Below are 16,813 nucleotides of genomic sequence, written 5' to 3' on the forward strand. Positions count from 1 at the left end.
AGTCTGTTGAGGATAAGAAGTTCAAGATCTTGACATTCCCTAAAGAGAAAATGAGGGGCTTGTAGTATCAAACCCCGGACCAGCTCTGTCTTTCCGGTGTCCTCGGCACCCTTACATCCACGTGTGTTGGATCCAGCCGAGGCACAGTCTCTTAGCCATGAGGTTGTGCTTTAAAGCCTATATGGAAATGATCAGACTTGACAAGCTTTATTGACGACAGAGGACACTGGCGGTTTTCTACGTTAGATGATCTGTCGCGTTGATACAAGGCTGAAGCACCGTCGCCCATCTAGTGCACGCGAAACAAAAACCAACAAGCTTACAAGCTCACAGACATTCTCGTACATTGTCATTGGGCCAATCAGATCAACTTTTATTACATATGACTGTACAAGAGCATCATGATTTACATTATGTAGGGCATCTGATCTCCGTCGAAGATGCTCAAGCCCGTATTAGAACGCTCTGATATAACACTATTGGCCTGTGTTACCTGTAAGCCGTAGAAATCGCCGTCTTTTATAACGCTGTATCACTTCTAGCAATTTTGTCGCGTTTCAACCGTTTCCGCGCCTTCAGCAGAGGCTCTTACACGGAGCCAAAATCAATTTGCACAATCTCAATCTCACGATCCTGCTCCCATTAGAGCCTCCTTGTTGACACCTTTGTTCTCCAATACCCTCGCTGCCAACTCCTCTACCACATCCTTGACTCCATCCCCCCAGAGAGCTGATGCGACCCCAAATTTCGCATCCAATAGAACTGCTAGTTCGCTCCCCTCTTCTATCCCGCGTTCCCATGCTTGCCCCGCGGCCTCCGCGCCATCCGCCTTGCCCGCAACGACGGCCGTAGGCGGCGCCACTTCTTCCAGGTACGGAGCCAGTACTTGAAGTCTCATGCGCCGAAGCTCCTCCAGACTCTCGGACGATGAGCCCTCGTATAGCATGATGAGAGCATCTGCTTCGGCTGCTAAGCGACAAGATTCGGGAGTAGAGTTGATGAGCGTGGACGGAATGCGCTTTAGTTTGATGAGCGTCTGAAGGCCCGCGATGTTGGCTAGGCGCGAGTCTCCAGATGCTTCTGCGATGGCATCGTATCGATCTGTAAAAACTTCTTCGCAATACTGGGAGTCGCACACGTACGTTAACCATGTGTTTTAACCAGTGTTCGAATGAGTCTTCCTTGCATCAACTTACCCTTCGTATAAAACTCTTCTTCCCAGAGACCGAAGCTCCGAGGACGACGATTTCGACGGTGTTTTCTGGCTCCATCCTCTGCTGGCTCTTCAACTTCAGTCACAAGAAATCTTGTTGCGATCAAACTCGAGTCCACGTCAAAGCAATGGTAAATCATAATACGTTTGCTCACGGGTGTTATTGGCAGTCATGATGATCTTAGTCAGCAGACCCAGCATCATGAGAACATGGACTGGACCTCAATGTAAGGTTCGATCCAGGGCGTATCTTGTACTTAGGTACCTCGTACTAATCGGCCAGAAATTTCCAAAGATGCCTAGGTACTTAGAACAGGTTTTGGTGGCTGGATAACTAGCCATTGTCACGTCGAGGTCTGGCAACTGGTCAGGTATTTACACGCATTTTAGCTTTTGATTTGGCCCAGCTCAAGACAAGTTACAAACTCTCTTCATCTTGAACAAAGCGCTTATCCAACCCAATCGCAACGATTCACAGACATGTATTGTGAGACATTTTTTTGGAATAACCTGCAGCAGCTCGATTTACATGTTCTCTTATTGATACCATCTTAAACATACATCGTACAATTGTACATGCCCCGCCAAATCTAGCGTATAATACATTTCATCCCACATCAGACGTGTTAGGGGAATTTTTTCCTTTATCTGGTTCTATCTCCTCGCGCGGCTGCCACTTGCACTCTTTGCAGGTGCAGCAGTAACGAGCTCCGCAACCTTGGCCTTCTTCTGTTCCTCGGTTGGCTTCTTCAACAAGTGTTGGTCAATGGCCTGAACACCGTCGATCAACTGACCGCTCTCAGCCATCTTCACATCTTCAATGGCCAGACGTGAACGGTGCTCATCAAGCTGCTGTCGACGCTCAGGGGTCATGCGCCACTCCTTGGGGAATTGCGGCTTGGGCTTAACAACATGATGCCGAGTGTCGAGGGGAATATCCTCAAAAGTATCCTTGGGGTCCTTGGCCGCAGTGATGAGGTCGTCAATTAGGTTGGAGAGGTATCTCTTGTTCTGCGCTTGGTGCTCAAAGCTGTCGCTGCTCATCTTGATGATCTCTGTCTCGGGATTGTAGCGAGAGCCGGCGAGCTTCTTGAGCTTTTCGGTTTGGACGGGAGTCAGCTTCAGGTCATCAGGGGCGAATTGCACCACGACCTTCTTCTCGGCGGGGTGCGATTCACCCATGTAAGATGTGTATCGCCATCGTAGAATCTGCTTATCGGTAGGAGGCTCAAAGGGCTTGGCGTACTCTATTGAAGGTATCAATATGTGTATTCGTGTATTTAAATCCTCTACTGAACTTACTCGAAAGAAGAGGTAATTCCCACACTGCCAATCGGGCATACTTTCGCATCTCTCGGACTTCGTCAAGTTTGCCGTGAGCCATAGATGTGATATCGTCCTCGTCAAATTCCTCAAGTTCTTCCGTGTTGGTCTCGGGGTCCTCCTCATCGAACCAGAAGGACTGCTTGTTGGGCTTCTCTCCCTTATCGTCTTTCTGGATATCTTCCAATGTTGATCGGTCCTCGGATGCCCAGCCAGGATAGAAGTCTAACTTGTTTTGCAGGTATTGGTCGATGGAGTTGTAGCCATTTGCCTTGGCCAGCTGGTCCAATTGCTTAAGCCCCTCCGGTGTAGAAGCCTCAGCCAACGCAGCCTCTAGTTTCTTCAACTCCACAGGTCCAAAGTCTTCCTCCTCAACATCGTCTTGGCGCTGATCTTCCTCTCGGGCCCATCTTATCGTCGATGTGGTGAATGCCCGCTGGGCAAGAGGTTTTTGTCGGATGATCTGCCGAGATCGGGGAACTTGCTGGATTCTAGACGCCCTGCGACATGCAAGAGCGCATAGTCTTGCCGCTGCCGATGCTGAAGCCATTGCGAATCAGTCAAAAGGGCAATGGCCGCGTCAAATTGTCGTCGGTTTAAGAAAAGGTTTGGCGGCGTTCAAAAATTTGGCTACACCACCAAGCACAACTGCTTTCCCCACGGTCCGGCATTTAGCCGGGGTGTCCTCTTACATGAACCTTCTTCTACCCTATCGCAAATATATATATATTTGACTTTAACATTTCCAACAAACCAGTTTTGAAAATTTCCAAGAAATGTCTTGTTGATCATGGCCGTCTCTCATCTCGATCGGGTGTGCCTTGTCACGGTTGGTGCGACAGCCGGATTCAAGACTCTAATTAACTCAGTTCTTTCAGCCAGCTTCTGGCAGTATATCACTTCCCAAGGGTTTACCGAGTTACACGTTCAGTGCGGACCGGACAACATCTCAGCAAGGCAACAACTCGCTCTCCTCCAACATCAAGTCCCATCTGGCCTCACGATTGACATCTTTGATGTAAAGAGAAATCTTATGAAGGAGGAAATGATTCTGTGCAAGGCCTTGGAAGGAAAGCGACAACTAGGGTTGGTGATATCTCACGCTGGTATGTAACATAATTTTCCGAGAAGCCCTGGTTCACACATTATAGGTACTGGCACAATACTAGATGCCTGGAAAATGGGATTGCCGATTGTTGTGGTGCCAAACACACAACTCCTGGACGATCACCAAACTGAGATGGCCAAACATCTCTCCAAGGAGGGCTATGCTATCATGAGCTCTGGGAGGTATGTTAACTGAACAACACTAGATAAATACCTATTCTAATATGTTACAGCACTGAGGACCTTAGGGAAGCTATCCATAAGGTGGGACTCCTATGGGAAGAGAACAAGACTCGATGGCCTCCTCACAAAATCCCCTCGCAAGAAGAGCCTGACAGACTTCGCTTGTGGGATCTTGCCCCTGCGGAAGTCGTAAAAGAGGAGAATGTAACGATGGCGCACGATTAGTAGCTCGGGCCTATCAAGCGCATTTTCTGTCTGCGATCAGACTAAGCATGATTTACGACTGATGAGAACGGGCCTTCACTCTTGATCTGGGACGGTTATATGCTTGGTGTCTGGCGTTAAACTGGGCATTTATCTGATATTGTACTTCGTTTTCAGTCGTCTCTATATGGGCCGATTAATCTAGTCTAGGAAGTCGCATAGTTTAAGGCAAGTTCTGGACACTCCATATCTTTACGCTGGCATCGCCTCCTGCACTGGCAACCTTGCCGCCTTCAATCCAGGCCACACCATTTACACCGTCCTTGTGAGCATTGGCAGCTTTGATGCGCTTGCCTTGGTTCTTTTTCTCTAAACACCATACGAAGATGTTGGTGTCGAGACTGCCGCTGGCAGCATAGGCACCTGTGTCGTCCCAGGCAATCGAGGTAACTCGGGCAGTGTGAGCCGACCAGCGGTCTGCCACTAGCTCCCAGCTTCCAGCGCTGTAGACATAGATTTTTCCAACGCTGTTTCCAGCAGCCAAATGTGATCCGTCTTTCGAGAATGCAAGGGCCGAAATGGTACCGGTCGGGTTGCTCAATGCCTTGACCTCCTGGAGTTTGCCGTCGGAACCAGTGCTGTAGATGCGCACCGAGTTCTCGTTAGCTCCAACTGCGATAAAAGAACCAGATGCCGCAATAGCTCCGGGGGTGTAGTCCAACGACTGCTCGCTTACTAGCTTCTCGCCGGAGTAAACGGATACACCTGAGTAGGTCGCGACATAGACAAATCCATTAGCCGCACTCACACCTTTGGGTTGAGCTTGCAGTTTGACAGAAGAGCCCAGGAAAGTCTTTGCCGACTCATCAACAATTCGGAGATTGTCATCCCAGCCAGCGCTGAAAGCTTTGCCATCCGCAACGGCGAACTGAGCCACTTGATTCGTGTGTGCCTGGCCATCAACAACTGTAGCAATACCTGACTTGATATCCCAATGACACACTCGGCCATCAAAGCTGCCGGACCAGAGGTCAGCACCATTGCCATCCGATGCAGTTGACAAGGCGGTGATGCCTCTGTTGTGTCCGTAAACAACACGAACAGGCTCCTGCTTGCCTTCAGTCAAGTATGTAAGTTGACCCTCAAGGCTGAGACTGATGATGAGCCCGTCGCTGCGGCCAGGAACGAAAACGACACCGACTTGCTGATCACCAACGGTAGCATCCCCTCCAAACCTCCAGGTTTGAATGACGCTACCTGCATCAACGTCCCAGAGCTTGACAGTTTGGTCAGCACTGGCGGTGACGAACTTCTTACCATCTTGCGACCACGACACAGAAAAGATACTTCCAGTGTGCTCGCCCTGACCGATCTCCTTGGTGGGCTCACCAGTCTTTCCATCATAAAGCTGTATCCTCTTGTCGGCACCAACAGTGACTAGAGTGTTGCCGTCAGGGGAATAAGCGGCGCCTAGAACAAAACCAGTGTGCTGAGCGCTCTTGTTGTTGAATTTGTAAGGGGCTCCATGGTAGAATACCATGTTGCCGTCATCACCAACAGTAGCGGCACGGAAAGGACGCTGAGGCTTCATTGCAACAGCGTTAACTGACTTAGAGTGCCCGATGATCTCGCCAACAGAGTTTCCACTATCAGCTGTGATGCAGCGGCCGAACTGCTCGCGACCATCACCTACAGCAATGACACGCTGTGACTCGCCATCCCAGGCAATGTCATTTAGACGACCCGAAATGATGGCGTACTCTCCCCTTGTGCTGTCGATGGATTCAGGCTCCCAGACCTTGAGCATGCCACTCAAGTCACCACTGGCGACCTTGAAGCCACTGGGAGCGAAGCGTGCAACGGTTGTAGGAGCGGTGTGGCCGGTGTACTCTTTTGTATCGGAGGGATCATCGATGGAGCGAACAAAGATGGATTTTCCGCACTACGGGGGTCAGCGATCCTGTTTGTACCATATGTTCTGCTCACAGAAGCTGCTTCATACAGGATAAGCTATTCGTTGACCCTTGGAGTCGGCCGAGATCTGGGTTGGTTGACCACGGGTTGTAACTGGGACAGCCGCGAGGATGCGGTCGAGAGTGATGGAGGGGGAAGCCATGACGGATATGGAGTATGAGCTTGTCAGAAGAAGATATGCAGATGCAAGGAAACCAGCTGAAGAACCTGGGCTTGAACCTGGAAGTCAAGACGTCGTCAGCCGGGCTCTAACAGAAAGTGTTGTTGTGAAACGTGGGGGATGCGATGCGATTCTTAGGTACCAGATGGAGGGGTACTAAGGTATTGAGCTGGTGTGGGGCAATGGCGTAGGGAAACAGCTTGAAAGTTGTTACACTACTAGTGTAAAAACTGCAAATAATGATAATTTTGCGTTGTTTTATAGTAGCTGAGCGTGCGAAACAAATACCTGTATTAAATACGGATAGATGGATGGCTTATTTCCCAAGAGTCCATTTCTGCCTGGAGAAATTGCCTTGCCAGTTTAATGTTACTGCCTGCTATGGAAGTCAGTGTTGGATGTTTCCTACAATAGCAAGGTTGCCGCTACTGTAAAAGCCATAGCTGAACTGCCTTTCTTTGAAGCTCAGGAAAAGATAGACATAGAAAACTAGCACCCGTTGTATAGCGGCAGTCTCACTAATGTGGCTGAAAACGTACATCTTACCGAATCAAGGTAGCATAGAATATATACGGCAAAGGTCTATGGTCAGTTGAGTTGAGTCAGGTTGGTAAACAGATGTACCGTATTATCCTTTATTTGGATACGATTGCGTTCTGGTCCATCACGTTGTGTTGTTGTCTTGTCCTCGGCTTCGATATTTATGGACCACAGAGAATGTAAGGCTTCCGAGGCATCCCACGTACTACATACGTAGTGAACACACGGCATGTCTCCAACACTGGCTGCATTGCATTCAGTATTGCTGGCCATTCCTGCAAGACCGCCTGGTGGGTCAGTTGACTCCATTTCATCAACCCAAACGATGGAAACAAGTCTCAACCTCGAGTTGCTTACCATGATAAGATACCCAGACATATCTCAACAGTTTTTTAAGGTGAGCTGTTTTGTGAGGTGAGAGGGTACTATGTACATACACCGATGAATGTGGCTGGGCAACCAAGCGCACGGTATGTACATCACGAGAAGGCCATACGATGTTACACCGTCAAACACGCAGCGTACATAAATAACTCTGGTCATCTGCATAATGATAGCACAACAAGCCAACACATGGACACAGGGAGCTGCATAATCCCGCGGTTCAGCCTCCTCGTCCCCCTGATAGAGCTAGAGCGAGAGCGCACTAGCAGGCCACCATCTGCTCCATGAAGGGACGTCTCCCGGAGCAATAGTCAAGGATTAACAACTGCTAAAGCCTCCCGTTGGAGAATTATCAGCGAACGACGCATGGACAGGGGTTTCGTCATCTCCACTTTCTGACGGGCTATCGACAACAAAATGTACATCGTGTCTTTGCAGGTCTCACTCAACTGGCGGTCGAAAGATTTTCTTGGTGACTTTTTGTTTCACTGCGTCACTGTGGCTACCAAGGGATTGAAAATGAGCATCTAATGAAACACATTCATGCCATGGAATTGGGGCATATGACTGCCTCCTTCAGGGATATACACAAACAACCTTAAACAACAAGCAAGCACAACACAAAAAGCGCCAAAGCTCAAGCCACAAATAATCAACCACGATAAAAAAAAATAAAGCTTGATCGACTGGACTGAACGGTCAGTCTGTCAGCCCCTGTAATTGTGCATGCCATGGGTCCTGGCCGGCCGCAATGGTTGGGGGTGGGACGGTAGAACAGACCAGGCCAGCAAAAAGGCACGATACTAAAACCAGACCCTGTTGTTAATATCCCCCGTACTCTCGTCTGTATGATTAAAAAAACGCCTCTTCCTCCCCAACTTATATATCAGCTTCATTCCTGCTTTTCCCAGTCTCCATTTCTTTCCATCATCCTAATACCTACTCTGTAAACTAATCCTCAACACTCCTAAACAACTCACACAACCATCATCATGAAGTTCCTCTGGTCTCTCGCCCTCGTCGCCGCTGTTGCTTCTGCTCAGTCCGCTACCGATTCAGACGCTGCTGCCCCCTCAGCCTCCGGCGGATGTGACGCCGACTTCATCGTTAAGCGATGTCTCGAAACCGAGAACGCAAAGGTTGAGGAGTGTAAGCCCAACGACTGGGATTGTCTCTGCCCTGCTTACGAGGCCGTCGCTACGTAAGTTGAACCCAAGTCAATGCACAATGCAAAACATGATCGTCTAACATCCTCGTAGCTGCTTCAACAACTGCCCCGACGACCCTCGTGCTGGCTCCGCCAAGGGCCAGGTTCAGATCAACTGCCAGAACCAGTCTCTCTATGGAACCTCCACAAGGAACACAAAGACCAGCTCTGCCACAGCTACTGCCTCGGAAGCATCCGCTACCGAGTCTGATGATACTGAAGAGACCGGCACTGCAACTGAGTCGGCTTCCGCCGCCGAGAACACCAATAACGCCTCTAAGAAGGCCCGCAACACTGCTGGCGTTCTCCTCGCCGTTGCTGGTGTTGTTGCTGCCATCCTGTAATTCGATTTTCAAAAAGGGGTTATGAGTCCCATTTGAATGGGCTACGGAATTTATACGAACCTTATGGTAAAAAGTTATGCATCGACGGAATATTAAACGATTAATCATGTAATTCATTAATTAATAAATCAAGGATCAAACCTTGATCTAATTTACTTCTAACAAGCATCTACATAATCATGTAAATCACCTTGCTTACGCATGTTGCTGAAGCTAGATGAGTGACCGTCCCGTGCTAACCTCGGAACTCTAATAAAAATAGGTAAACAACATTCTTTGCCCATGTTGGGTAGCGCGACTGACAATCTATTTATACGTTATATATCTACCCTATTAACCATCAGCTCAAAAATGTTAATATGAGATCGGCTAGAAACATATGGATGCAAAGAAAACCGACGTATTCAAAAGCAGGGTAATGCAACGAACATATAGACTGGCTCATCAACTTTTGGTCTTCTCCTATTTAATATTGACTACCTCTGCTGGCTTGTTTAACTATTGTATTGCCTTACACAACAGGTGGAGCAAGCATAAGCTTTGACATAATGACAATCGTACAACATATCCCCTTCTTCGAGGAGATTCATGGCTTGAAAAACAACAGCAGAACAAAAAAGCCCATCAGCAATGAACCAGACACATGGCCCAGTTTGAAAATTCTGTCCCAAAGCGCCAATAAAATAAACAATATACGTGCTTCTCTATTGAAGGCAAAACGCACAAAAACACAATATTTCCCAGAACGTGTAATCCCCCAAGGCGCCCTCATAGCCCAGGTTTTCGTATGTAAGAGGCTGTGACCATGCAGCCGTCGTTTCTCAATCGTGACCTGTTTCCAGGCAGTGTTCATAAAAGGGTTGACTAAAAAGTGATATTGTTGAAAAGTGATGTTTCAAGAAGAAAGGTGAATCCAATGGTTGGTGGCTGTACGGCCGGTGTTGATTGAGCGACTGGCACATGCAAAAACGAAAGATTCCCATAATTTAGACCTTGCGTGGCCGTCTTTCTCTGGCGTTGTTCTTGACAGGCGTCATCAGAGTGATGTGTTTCGAATCATCTTTACGAAGCCTTACAGCGCCCGATACACCGCTAGACTCTCGGCGCAGTGAGCGCGGGTCTTGGTCGTCGTCAAGTGTTATTTCAGCCACGTCTGATACCGACTCCGTCTCAAGAGCATCACTGGCGCCAGAAACTGAGGAGCCATCATCAGTATCGTCGTACTCCCCGTCGTCACTAACCAGAGAAGGTGCATTATTGCTGACCATCGTGTTAGGACTCATGTCAGCATCCTCCATATCGAGATCTTCATCCGAAAGGACGACAGTTGTGCCGCGTGGTGCAGAACCTGAAGGGGTCTTGAAAGCAACAGGAGCACGACCTTTGTTGCTGGCTGAACGGGCTGTGTCCATGACGGATGGAGAATTGGTAGCCTTCGCAGGCACGCGCATTACGATGGGTGTTCGTACGGCAGAAGAACTCTTCATCTCATTGACCTCGGAAGGTGTTTCAGCAAGTTCAGACTCTTCACCGGAAGTCATATCTTCCAAATGCGACTTTGTCGTGGCATCTGCAACTAGCTCACGTAGACTACCGTCGAACTTCCGACTTTGCAATAGACGTGATAGATGGGGCATGCCCGGAGCTTCTTCTGTTGAGATTGCTGTTTGGGCCTGGCGCTGCTTATCCTTATCGGACGACGAAGGAATGCGTGTTACACCCGGTAACTTGCCTTCATGATAAAGCCTCAAAGAATCAGAGATTCTTGACCTGAGAGCGACATATGCCTGCTGTTCAGTTATGTCAGGGCGGGCAAAGGGATGAACAGATGCAGTAGTTGGAGTTTGTGCGGAGGGTGCAGCTGACTTCTCTTCACCAACTCCTCCTCCCTCCGCAACTTCAATGGGGTGCCCACTATGCACAGCTGCTTCTTCGTGGCTTTTGAAGTCACGCTTATGAGCGATTCGGCAGTGGTTGATGAACCCTTGAGTACTTGAGAAGTTCTCACGATGGCAATCGAGACAGACCAACTTGACTGTCTGCCCATCAGCACGCTTCAGTATACACGGACCAACTTTGTCTTTTGGTTGGGGATAACCGCTGGACAAAGAATGTAGCTTCTGACTGGTAGCTCCACGAGCCGAGCGACCTTTAAGTGCGCCCGTAGGCTCAGCAAAATTGTTTCTTGTCGTTCGTCCCTCAGCAAGGGACATTCTTGCGCGCGAAGCCTCCTGAGTAAATTGCCACTCAGGTTGCTGGCCATCAAATGAAGGATCGGGAATCAGCCACTTGGCATAATGTCTGGCATACGGACCATCGACAACACCGAATGGAGGTGCCCATCTCGGTACAGATTCTCCGGGACGTGACTGCATAGTTGGACCCTTACCAGCGCTAACATTCAGCATCTGTTCAGGGGTTGGGCAATTCACAGGGTAAGGAATGAGATGACAGCGTCGTAACTGTTCCAGAGCAACCTGACACTTTGCGAGTTCCTGGTTGATGAGTCGAAGCTCATCATGCTTTAGCAAAATCTCAAGACCAAATTGGTGGCGGATCTCATCACGAGCATTTTCCAAACTAGAAACCGCAGGGCTTTGGTGCGCTATCGCGTCGCACGCTGCAAGAGTATCGACGCTGGTGGGTGTATCAGTTTTTATGCGCTTGGCGTGCGCATATATATCTGGAGATTCATCAGGGCCATCGATGCTTGGCCGCCTCCTCTTGGGAGGCTGCGCGCTAGGTGATGCTATTGCTGTTGTTTTTGACAACGAGCGCGGTTGCAATGGCTTTATTAATTCTGCAATCGGTTGTGGAGCCTGCGGCGTCTTCTCACTTCCCCGTGATTCAGATGTGAAGAATCGAAACATGAGGATACCTTGACTAGATGTCAAGGAGGAAGATTTGATGTTGCGACAGTAGAGCCGTAATCACCTTTAATAGCAGCAATACGACAGGCAGAAATGCACAGTCACAGATGCAAAGCGTAGGGTGCGAAGGGTGGTGTGGGTTTGTTGGACGGGCCCAAGGCTTAGCGCAGCTGTGGCGCAGGCAAGGCTGACGTAACTGAAAGTCGGACAATCGGAATCGGGCGCAAAGGGGGTGATGATGTGGCCCCTCAAAACAGGTCAGAACCGGAGAGGAGATCGGGTCAGCCAGCGACAGTAGCGACCAGGGCTCAAAGCGACAAAAACGAGCCCGAAGACAGAAAGGAAGTAATCGAGCACTAGCAAAAGCCTCGACTTGTTGTCTCTGAGAAAAAGGTGACAAAGAGGTATCTCTTTGAAGGTGAGAGTGTGTATGAGGGAGGGAGATTGGGAAATGAGAGAGCGTGTAAGAGGCAAGATTAGGTTGTGGTAGTGAGGCAGCAATAGAAAAGGCAGGAACACGGGGGTACAGGTACAGGTGCAAAGGAAGGTGCGAAAGGGAAATCAATAACGGGGGAAGAGGGAAAGTGGAATGGAAGGTAAGTGGAATTGTTGTTGCGGGAGTCTGACGCCGCGTCCAGGGAAAACGGGGATAAACCCAAAAACCTCAGGACAGGAAAGAAGGGGGAAGTAGGTGGCACTTGCGTGATGAGATGAGACCTCAGACTCTGGGCTGGCTCGTTCCCGTCGACTTTCAGTCAGTGCAGCAAAGCGTAACAACAACACCTACTATGGAGCGAGGGTGACGACTGGACGCTTGGGTCTCGTCTTGTTTTGATGGTGCTTGCTTGTGTGCTGGGTTTCCTCCCTGATTGACTGAGAGATCGACGGGCAACCTCTTCTGATTGAATGAATGATAGGTTGTCTTCCCACAAAACGCAGACCTGAGGCGAAGCCTGTTGGGAGCCGTCGAGCAGGCTAAACAAGCCTGAGTCTAGGGGGACCTTGGGGGGCTAGTGTAGGTAGGCAGGCTGTTGGCGGGTGCGCCGGGGCGCGATATCAAACTGTGGACGGGTTTCTGGGTGAGTAGACCAGTGGGCATCCAAGCAACAGGGGCAGAAAACGAGAACACGCTGGAAACCTGACCAAGGTTGGAGATGCCCACTAAATGAGCCACACCACCACTATCTGTGTCTGAAGCAGGCAGGCAGGGCAAAAATTATAAACACCATCTTTGAGACGGTGACGTTGAATGGGAAAACATAAGCCTTCATCTGTTGCCAGAGTTTGGAGCTATGTGTGAAACCCAGACTACTTGCGTTAAATGCGATGTTATGAGCAGGCGTGTGTTAATCTACAACGCCATAAATGTTTGTTTACTGCTTCAAACGTGTTTCGCGGGCTGTCAACTTAATTATACCTTGAACTAAGATCAATGCCCCCCTGGTCTCGCTTCCCTGCTTGGTTGCAAAACGATAACAAACGGGCCCCAGATCGAATAAGCTCGACGATAGGACAGGAAGATATCCGCGAGTTGATGGGTCCATATTGTCGGTGACTCTGGGATTCTGATAATATTGCTTATTAGTACTCTGTACATCGTGGTGTTTAGTTGAACACTAACTCATCACGATCCTACACGAATTAGGCCCAGAACAAGAGTTAGTCGCATCCCTTTTGGTGAACGATATTCACTGGTAAATACTTTTGGGTGAACAAACCCATACAAAGCATGTATGACCAACAGTGACACAAAAGTATAATAGAATACCTAGAAAAGATGGGCGGGCCCCATACATCCCATTCCATCTCTTGTGCTTGGCATCCAAAGCTAATTGATTGTATCGCCAGATGAATTCAACGACTAAATCCATCTGGCAATATCTCGTGTATCTGCTGCTCTTTCGTAACTTGCAGTTCTCGCTTGCATGTCTCGCACTTTTGTCCTCTTATCACATGTCGTTGCTTCCCACCAGGCAATCATTCTTTCACTCGGCTTCGGGACGAGACTTGGACGTCTGACAGTGCAACCATCCCCGAGACATGTTTGGTTAGAGCAAAATATATTGGCGTGTGGTACACGGCTAGCTTGGGATTCTTTTTCTAAGTTCCTGCAGCCACTTCCAACCAGCTCGCTTAAACTCCACTTGGCTTGAAAGTCAGACTGGATTTGCTAATGTGATGCTATGTTGGTTGGTGCCTCTCGACTTGCAACAACCTTGGACTCGATTCAACACCTCGTCGTAGAATGAGTCTTGGGTCCAAGCTCCTTCGGCTTCAGCTGTGATGAAGCTGAGGTGCAGTAGTTCTGAGCTTGACTTAGCTTAGTCCATCGACGGAGAACGTACCGGGATAGCTTTAGTAAGCGGAATGCAGTCTGCAAGCTGAAGGGAGATTTTCCGAACTGTCGTGAGGTGATTCTTTGAGGTTCTTACGGAGCCACTCATCCTCGCCCCACAGATAATCACCAGAATCGTCATCCATGACATCGCCAGGTAGAGTGTCTTGAGACTCAAATCATTCAGGCAGCAGGCAAACCCTCAACAAGACCACGAATATAGATGAGGGGGACTAGCAATGTGCCAATACGGTATGCCCGATTTAAGGTATCATAGTACTTAGAAACCAAAACTGAAGGGCGATCAAACTCAGCTAACAACTGTTTTTGGATCCTCAGGAATTCAACTCCATCCATCCGTGGCACAAATCCTTCAGCCACATTTACCAGGTACGAATCTAAGTTTAGAGTCATGATAGGTATAACCGCATTATAGTTTATCTTCCACATGTTTAAATGCGGCTCTGCATTGTACTTTCGTGGTTGTAAAAGCCCAAAACTGACTCCATCCCTCACTCTGTAGCTACCTATAGTCATATTGCAATCATTGTATAGAAATATTTTGCTTCAAGTGCTTTAGTAGTTAGCATGAACGTCTGTATTTGTCTATTCCAATTAATAGTCATACACAAATAGCCGTATTGCTTGAAAACAATATATGCATAGATAGACAAGTACCGCGTAGTCTACAATTTGAGGATAAGGGTAATAATAACCCAAAGCGACAAGATGGTTTTGGACTTAGATGCACCATGTTCTACTACGTATAATCTCATGATCTACTAAGATAAGGAGCATTGGGGATGGATGGATGATATGCTGTCCAACAAGTAGCGCCTAGAAAGCGCTTAAACGAAATACTTGCATACTTGCGCCCCGCCAAACTCAACCTCCACAACTTTTTCGTCTTGCACATCAGCCTCGTTCTTTCAACTTTGATACGCAACAATGTCGAGCGCAAATTTGACCCAGGGCTCAGGGAAGAGAAGGCCAGATACCAACCCCGCGCAAAATGTGCAACCGACAAAACGATCCCGAAGCGACGACATTCCGACCCAGACATTTGCCCTTGCAGCTCCCCACGAATCTATCATCGCTGAGCTAAAACCCAAGTACGATGTGCTTCCTGCTTCGGTCATATCATCGACACAAATTAAGAAGCGTATTATACATGTCACCAATCACTTGCTAGCACAAGGCGACCGTCCGCAAATAGCTTTGCTGTATGCGCGCACGGCTGATGTTTGCAAACTCATCACCGTGGTTGAAAAATGCAAACGAGTTTTGAGCGAGGAAGGGAAACAATACTACCAGTACAACCAACTCTTCGATCACCCAGAGAAGCCGAAGCGGAAGGACATTGTTGAGGAGACAATACTCGAAAAAGGTACAATGGACGAGGAAGACGATGATTCCGGCAGCGACGATTTCGAAGTCACGCACAGCCGATTCGAAGACGCCGTGCTGCCTTGTCCTTCCCAACGGACCATTAAGTCAATGAGGGTTTTCCTCTCGGTCGTCCCCATACCGGAATTGAAGTTGAAGAAAGGCGTCACGGTCCAATCAGGAACAACAAAACAGACTTGACCGGATCCCCGAGTATACATCTTGCATCAATCTCTGATATTTCTCTAAGGGGGATAGTAGGCCGTTCGGCGCTGGCAACAATAATTATTAATGGCAACGGAAACCCATGTAGCGCATCGTTCAAAATACCCGGCGCAAGGAATAAAGTACTCTGTTTACAAGTGTTTATTAGAACCTATAACACTGCACAAGGAAAATATAAGAAGACCCGGCTCGAACGCCAACAGCCCATTGTAACTTGATATGCATCCGCTTGTTTCATCTCATACGCTTCACCCACCCCGTTCACCCACTGTTTCATATTCCGTCCGATTGCCGCGTTGCGGCTTTTGATGTTGTCATTCTGATTGAATCTAGTTGGAGTGGTTCTTGGACTTGTCGGTGATTCGGAGGACAAAGTTGACAATGACAGCCAAGAGAAGAATAATGGCTAGAACTGTAGGACCGAAACGGTCATCGAAACCGGCCTGTCCCTTCATACGTATAGACTGGGCTCGCCAGTGGTATGTTACCAGTGCGTATATCATGGTGCACATGGCAACGCCAGTGAATAGGAACGCGGAGATGAAGGCAACTCGGTCACCGAAGTTGAGCATACCAATGGCAAGGGCACCGAGGATGACGGTGAAGTTAAGCCATGATAAGAACGTTCGTTCGTTGGCGAAGAAGACTTTGGGCTCGACTCGAGTTGGCAGGGCGATGCGCTTGCCTAATGAAGAGGTTAGAATACACAAATATATGATGATCCTTTGGGCAACGTACCGGGGGTGGTTTGGAGAAGAGGCTGAGAAGACATGGTGAAGTCAGTTGTTGATAATACGGCGAGTAGCTAAAGTAGCAAGCGAGTGTTGTTAAAGAAGCAAATGTACTTCTGCTGAATACATGTATAGCTGCACTGCGCTTGTGAGACAGATCAATTGATCAGTTGATGATGCCGATGGAAGCGATTGGCGAATGAGAGTTTAACTTGGCAAGAAAATATTGACGGTTGAGAGAAAAGGTTGAAGTGAAGTCGTCTTTGTTATGTACGACATGGTAGCGAGGAGCAGATGCGACAGCCCCACTCCTCGGTCTGTTTCTGCAAGCTTGATCCTGTTTGAGCAGGCACGTGGTTCATTGGTTGGATAAAATAGCAGCATGCGACTGCCCTGTCCGGGTACTGTCAAAATATCTGCAGGTACGATGGGTACAGGCAGACCTATTCCCACAGGCCGTAAGAAATTCATCAATTATGATATTCTTTCATTCATACATATCTTCTGTAGACGCTCGCTGGACTATTGCATATGACAAGCCATGAATCAGGCTGTGATCTTGATCTGAGACGCTTACGGATAGGCACCATGCCATTGAGACATCAGTGCGCGTCTCCATAGTACCCA

General features: G+C 48.5%; 8 protein-coding genes across 8 annotated transcripts; 3 read left to right on the forward strand and 5 right to left on the reverse strand.

Moving 5' to 3' along the window:
- Positions 1-245: 245 nt before the first annotated feature.
- Positions 246-1,647, reverse strand: EDB82DRAFT_484359 (uncharacterized protein). The gene is made up of 2 exons (XM_025731556.2): positions 1,197-1,647; positions 246-1,123 (listed from the first exon to the last, which is right to left on the reverse strand). Exons 1-2 carry the CDS (start codon positions 1,269-1,271, stop codon positions 626-628), a joined length of 573 nt encoding a protein of 190 aa, XP_025590569.2. The 5' UTR covers positions 1,272-1,647; the 3' UTR covers positions 246-625.
- EDB82DRAFT_484364 (mitochondrial 37S ribosomal protein mS35) lies at positions 1,648-3,140 on the reverse strand. Its single transcript, XM_025731555.2, has 2 exons — positions 2,516-3,140; positions 1,648-2,460 (listed from the first exon to the last, which is right to left on the reverse strand). Exons 1-2 carry the CDS (start codon positions 3,084-3,086, stop codon positions 1,868-1,870), a joined length of 1,164 nt encoding a protein of 387 aa, XP_025590568.1. The 5' UTR covers positions 3,087-3,140; the 3' UTR covers positions 1,648-1,867.
- Positions 3,141-3,326: 186 nt separating this feature from the next.
- Positions 3,327-4,051, forward strand: EDB82DRAFT_470404 (glycosyltransferase family 28 C-terminal domain-containing protein; the record flags this gene model as incomplete). Its single annotated transcript, XM_025731553.1, has 3 exons — positions 3,327-3,642; positions 3,688-3,826; positions 3,877-4,051. The coding sequence occupies 3 exons, from the start codon at positions 3,327-3,329 to the stop codon at positions 4,049-4,051; spliced, it is 630 nt and encodes a 209-aa protein (XP_025590567.1).
- Positions 4,052-4,253: 202 nt separating this feature from the next.
- EDB82DRAFT_425718 (WD40-repeat-containing domain protein) lies at positions 4,254-6,146 on the reverse strand (the record flags this gene model as incomplete). Its single annotated transcript, XM_025731552.1, has 2 exons — positions 4,254-5,972; positions 6,033-6,146. 2 exons carry the CDS (start codon positions 6,144-6,146, stop codon positions 4,254-4,256), a joined length of 1,833 nt encoding a protein of 610 aa, XP_025590566.1.
- A 1,623-nt stretch (positions 6,147-7,769) lies between these two features.
- Positions 7,770-8,946, forward strand: EDB82DRAFT_24526 (uncharacterized protein). The gene is made up of 2 exons (XM_025731551.2): positions 7,770-8,289; positions 8,348-8,946. The coding sequence occupies exons 1-2, from the start codon at positions 8,081-8,083 to the stop codon at positions 8,637-8,639; spliced, it is 501 nt and encodes a 166-aa protein (XP_025590565.1). The 5' UTR covers positions 7,770-8,080; the 3' UTR covers positions 8,640-8,946.
- Positions 8,947-9,625: 679 nt separating this feature from the next.
- On the reverse strand, positions 9,626-11,509 carry EDB82DRAFT_422626 (uncharacterized protein; the record flags this gene model as incomplete). Its single annotated transcript, XM_025731550.1, has 1 exon — positions 9,626-11,509. One exon carries the CDS (start codon positions 11,507-11,509, stop codon positions 9,626-9,628), a length of 1,884 nt encoding a protein of 627 aa, XP_025590564.1.
- A 3,212-nt stretch (positions 11,510-14,721) lies between these two features.
- Positions 14,722-15,782, forward strand: EDB82DRAFT_484377 (uncharacterized protein). The gene has a single exon (XM_025731549.2). The coding sequence runs from the start codon at positions 14,793-14,795 to the stop codon at positions 15,429-15,431; it is 639 nt and encodes a 212-aa protein (XP_025590563.1). The 5' UTR covers positions 14,722-14,792; the 3' UTR covers positions 15,432-15,782.
- EDB82DRAFT_24600 (uncharacterized protein) lies at positions 15,544-16,310 on the reverse strand. Its single transcript, XM_025731548.2, has 3 exons — positions 16,194-16,310; positions 15,712-16,140; positions 15,544-15,582 (listed from the first exon to the last, which is right to left on the reverse strand). The coding sequence occupies exons 1-2, from the start codon at positions 16,225-16,227 to the stop codon at positions 15,785-15,787; spliced, it is 390 nt and encodes a 129-aa protein (XP_025590562.1). The 5' UTR covers positions 16,228-16,310; the 3' UTR covers positions 15,544-15,582; positions 15,712-15,784.
- Positions 16,311-16,813: the final 503 nt, after the last annotated feature.

Source organism: Fusarium venenatum (assembly GCF_020744135.1).
Source record: "Fusarium venenatum strain MPI-CAGE-CH-0201 chromosome Unknown EDB82scaffold_1, whole genome shotgun sequence".
NCBI classification, from domain to species: domain Eukaryota; kingdom Fungi; phylum Ascomycota; class Sordariomycetes; order Hypocreales; family Nectriaceae; genus Fusarium; species Fusarium venenatum.

What these genes read in the sequence shown, in the direction of transcription:
- EDB82DRAFT_484359 (XM_025731556.2), bottom strand. Translation starts at nt 1,271, where the DNA reads ATGGAGCCAGAAAACACCGTCGAAATCGTCGTCCTCGGAGCTTCGGTC. An exon ending in AGAAGAGTTTTATACGAAGG is followed by an intron (nt 1,124 to 1,196) that starts GTAAGTTGATGC and finishes TGCGACTCCCAG; the next exon opens with TATTGCGAAGAAGTTTTTAC.
- EDB82DRAFT_484364 (XM_025731555.2), bottom strand. Translation starts at nt 3,086, where the DNA reads ATGGCTTCAGCATCGGCAGCGGCAAGACTATGCGCTCTTGCATGTCGC. An exon ending in GGAATTACCTCTTCTTTCGA is followed by an intron (nt 2,461 to 2,515) that starts GTAAGTTCAGTA and finishes TACCTTCAATAG; the next exon opens with AGTACGCCAAGCCCTTTGAG.
- EDB82DRAFT_24526 (XM_025731551.2), top strand. Translation starts at nt 8,081, where the DNA reads ATGAAGTTCCTCTGGTCTCTCGCCCTCGTCGCCGCTGTTGCTTCTGCT. An exon ending in GCTTACGAGGCCGTCGCTAC is followed by an intron (nt 8,290 to 8,347) that starts GTAAGTTGAACC and finishes ACATCCTCGTAG; the next exon opens with CTGCTTCAACAACTGCCCCG.
- EDB82DRAFT_484377 (XM_025731549.2), top strand. Translation starts at nt 14,793, where the DNA reads ATGTCGAGCGCAAATTTGACCCAGGGCTCAGGGAAGAGAAGGCCAGAT.
- EDB82DRAFT_24600 (XM_025731548.2), bottom strand. Translation starts at nt 16,227, where the DNA reads ATGTCTTCTCAGCCTCTTCTCCAAACCACCCCCG. An exon ending in TCTTCTCCAAACCACCCCCG is followed by an intron (nt 16,141 to 16,193) that starts GTACGTTGCCCA and finishes CCTCTTCATTAG; the next exon opens with GCAAGCGCATCGCCCTGCCA.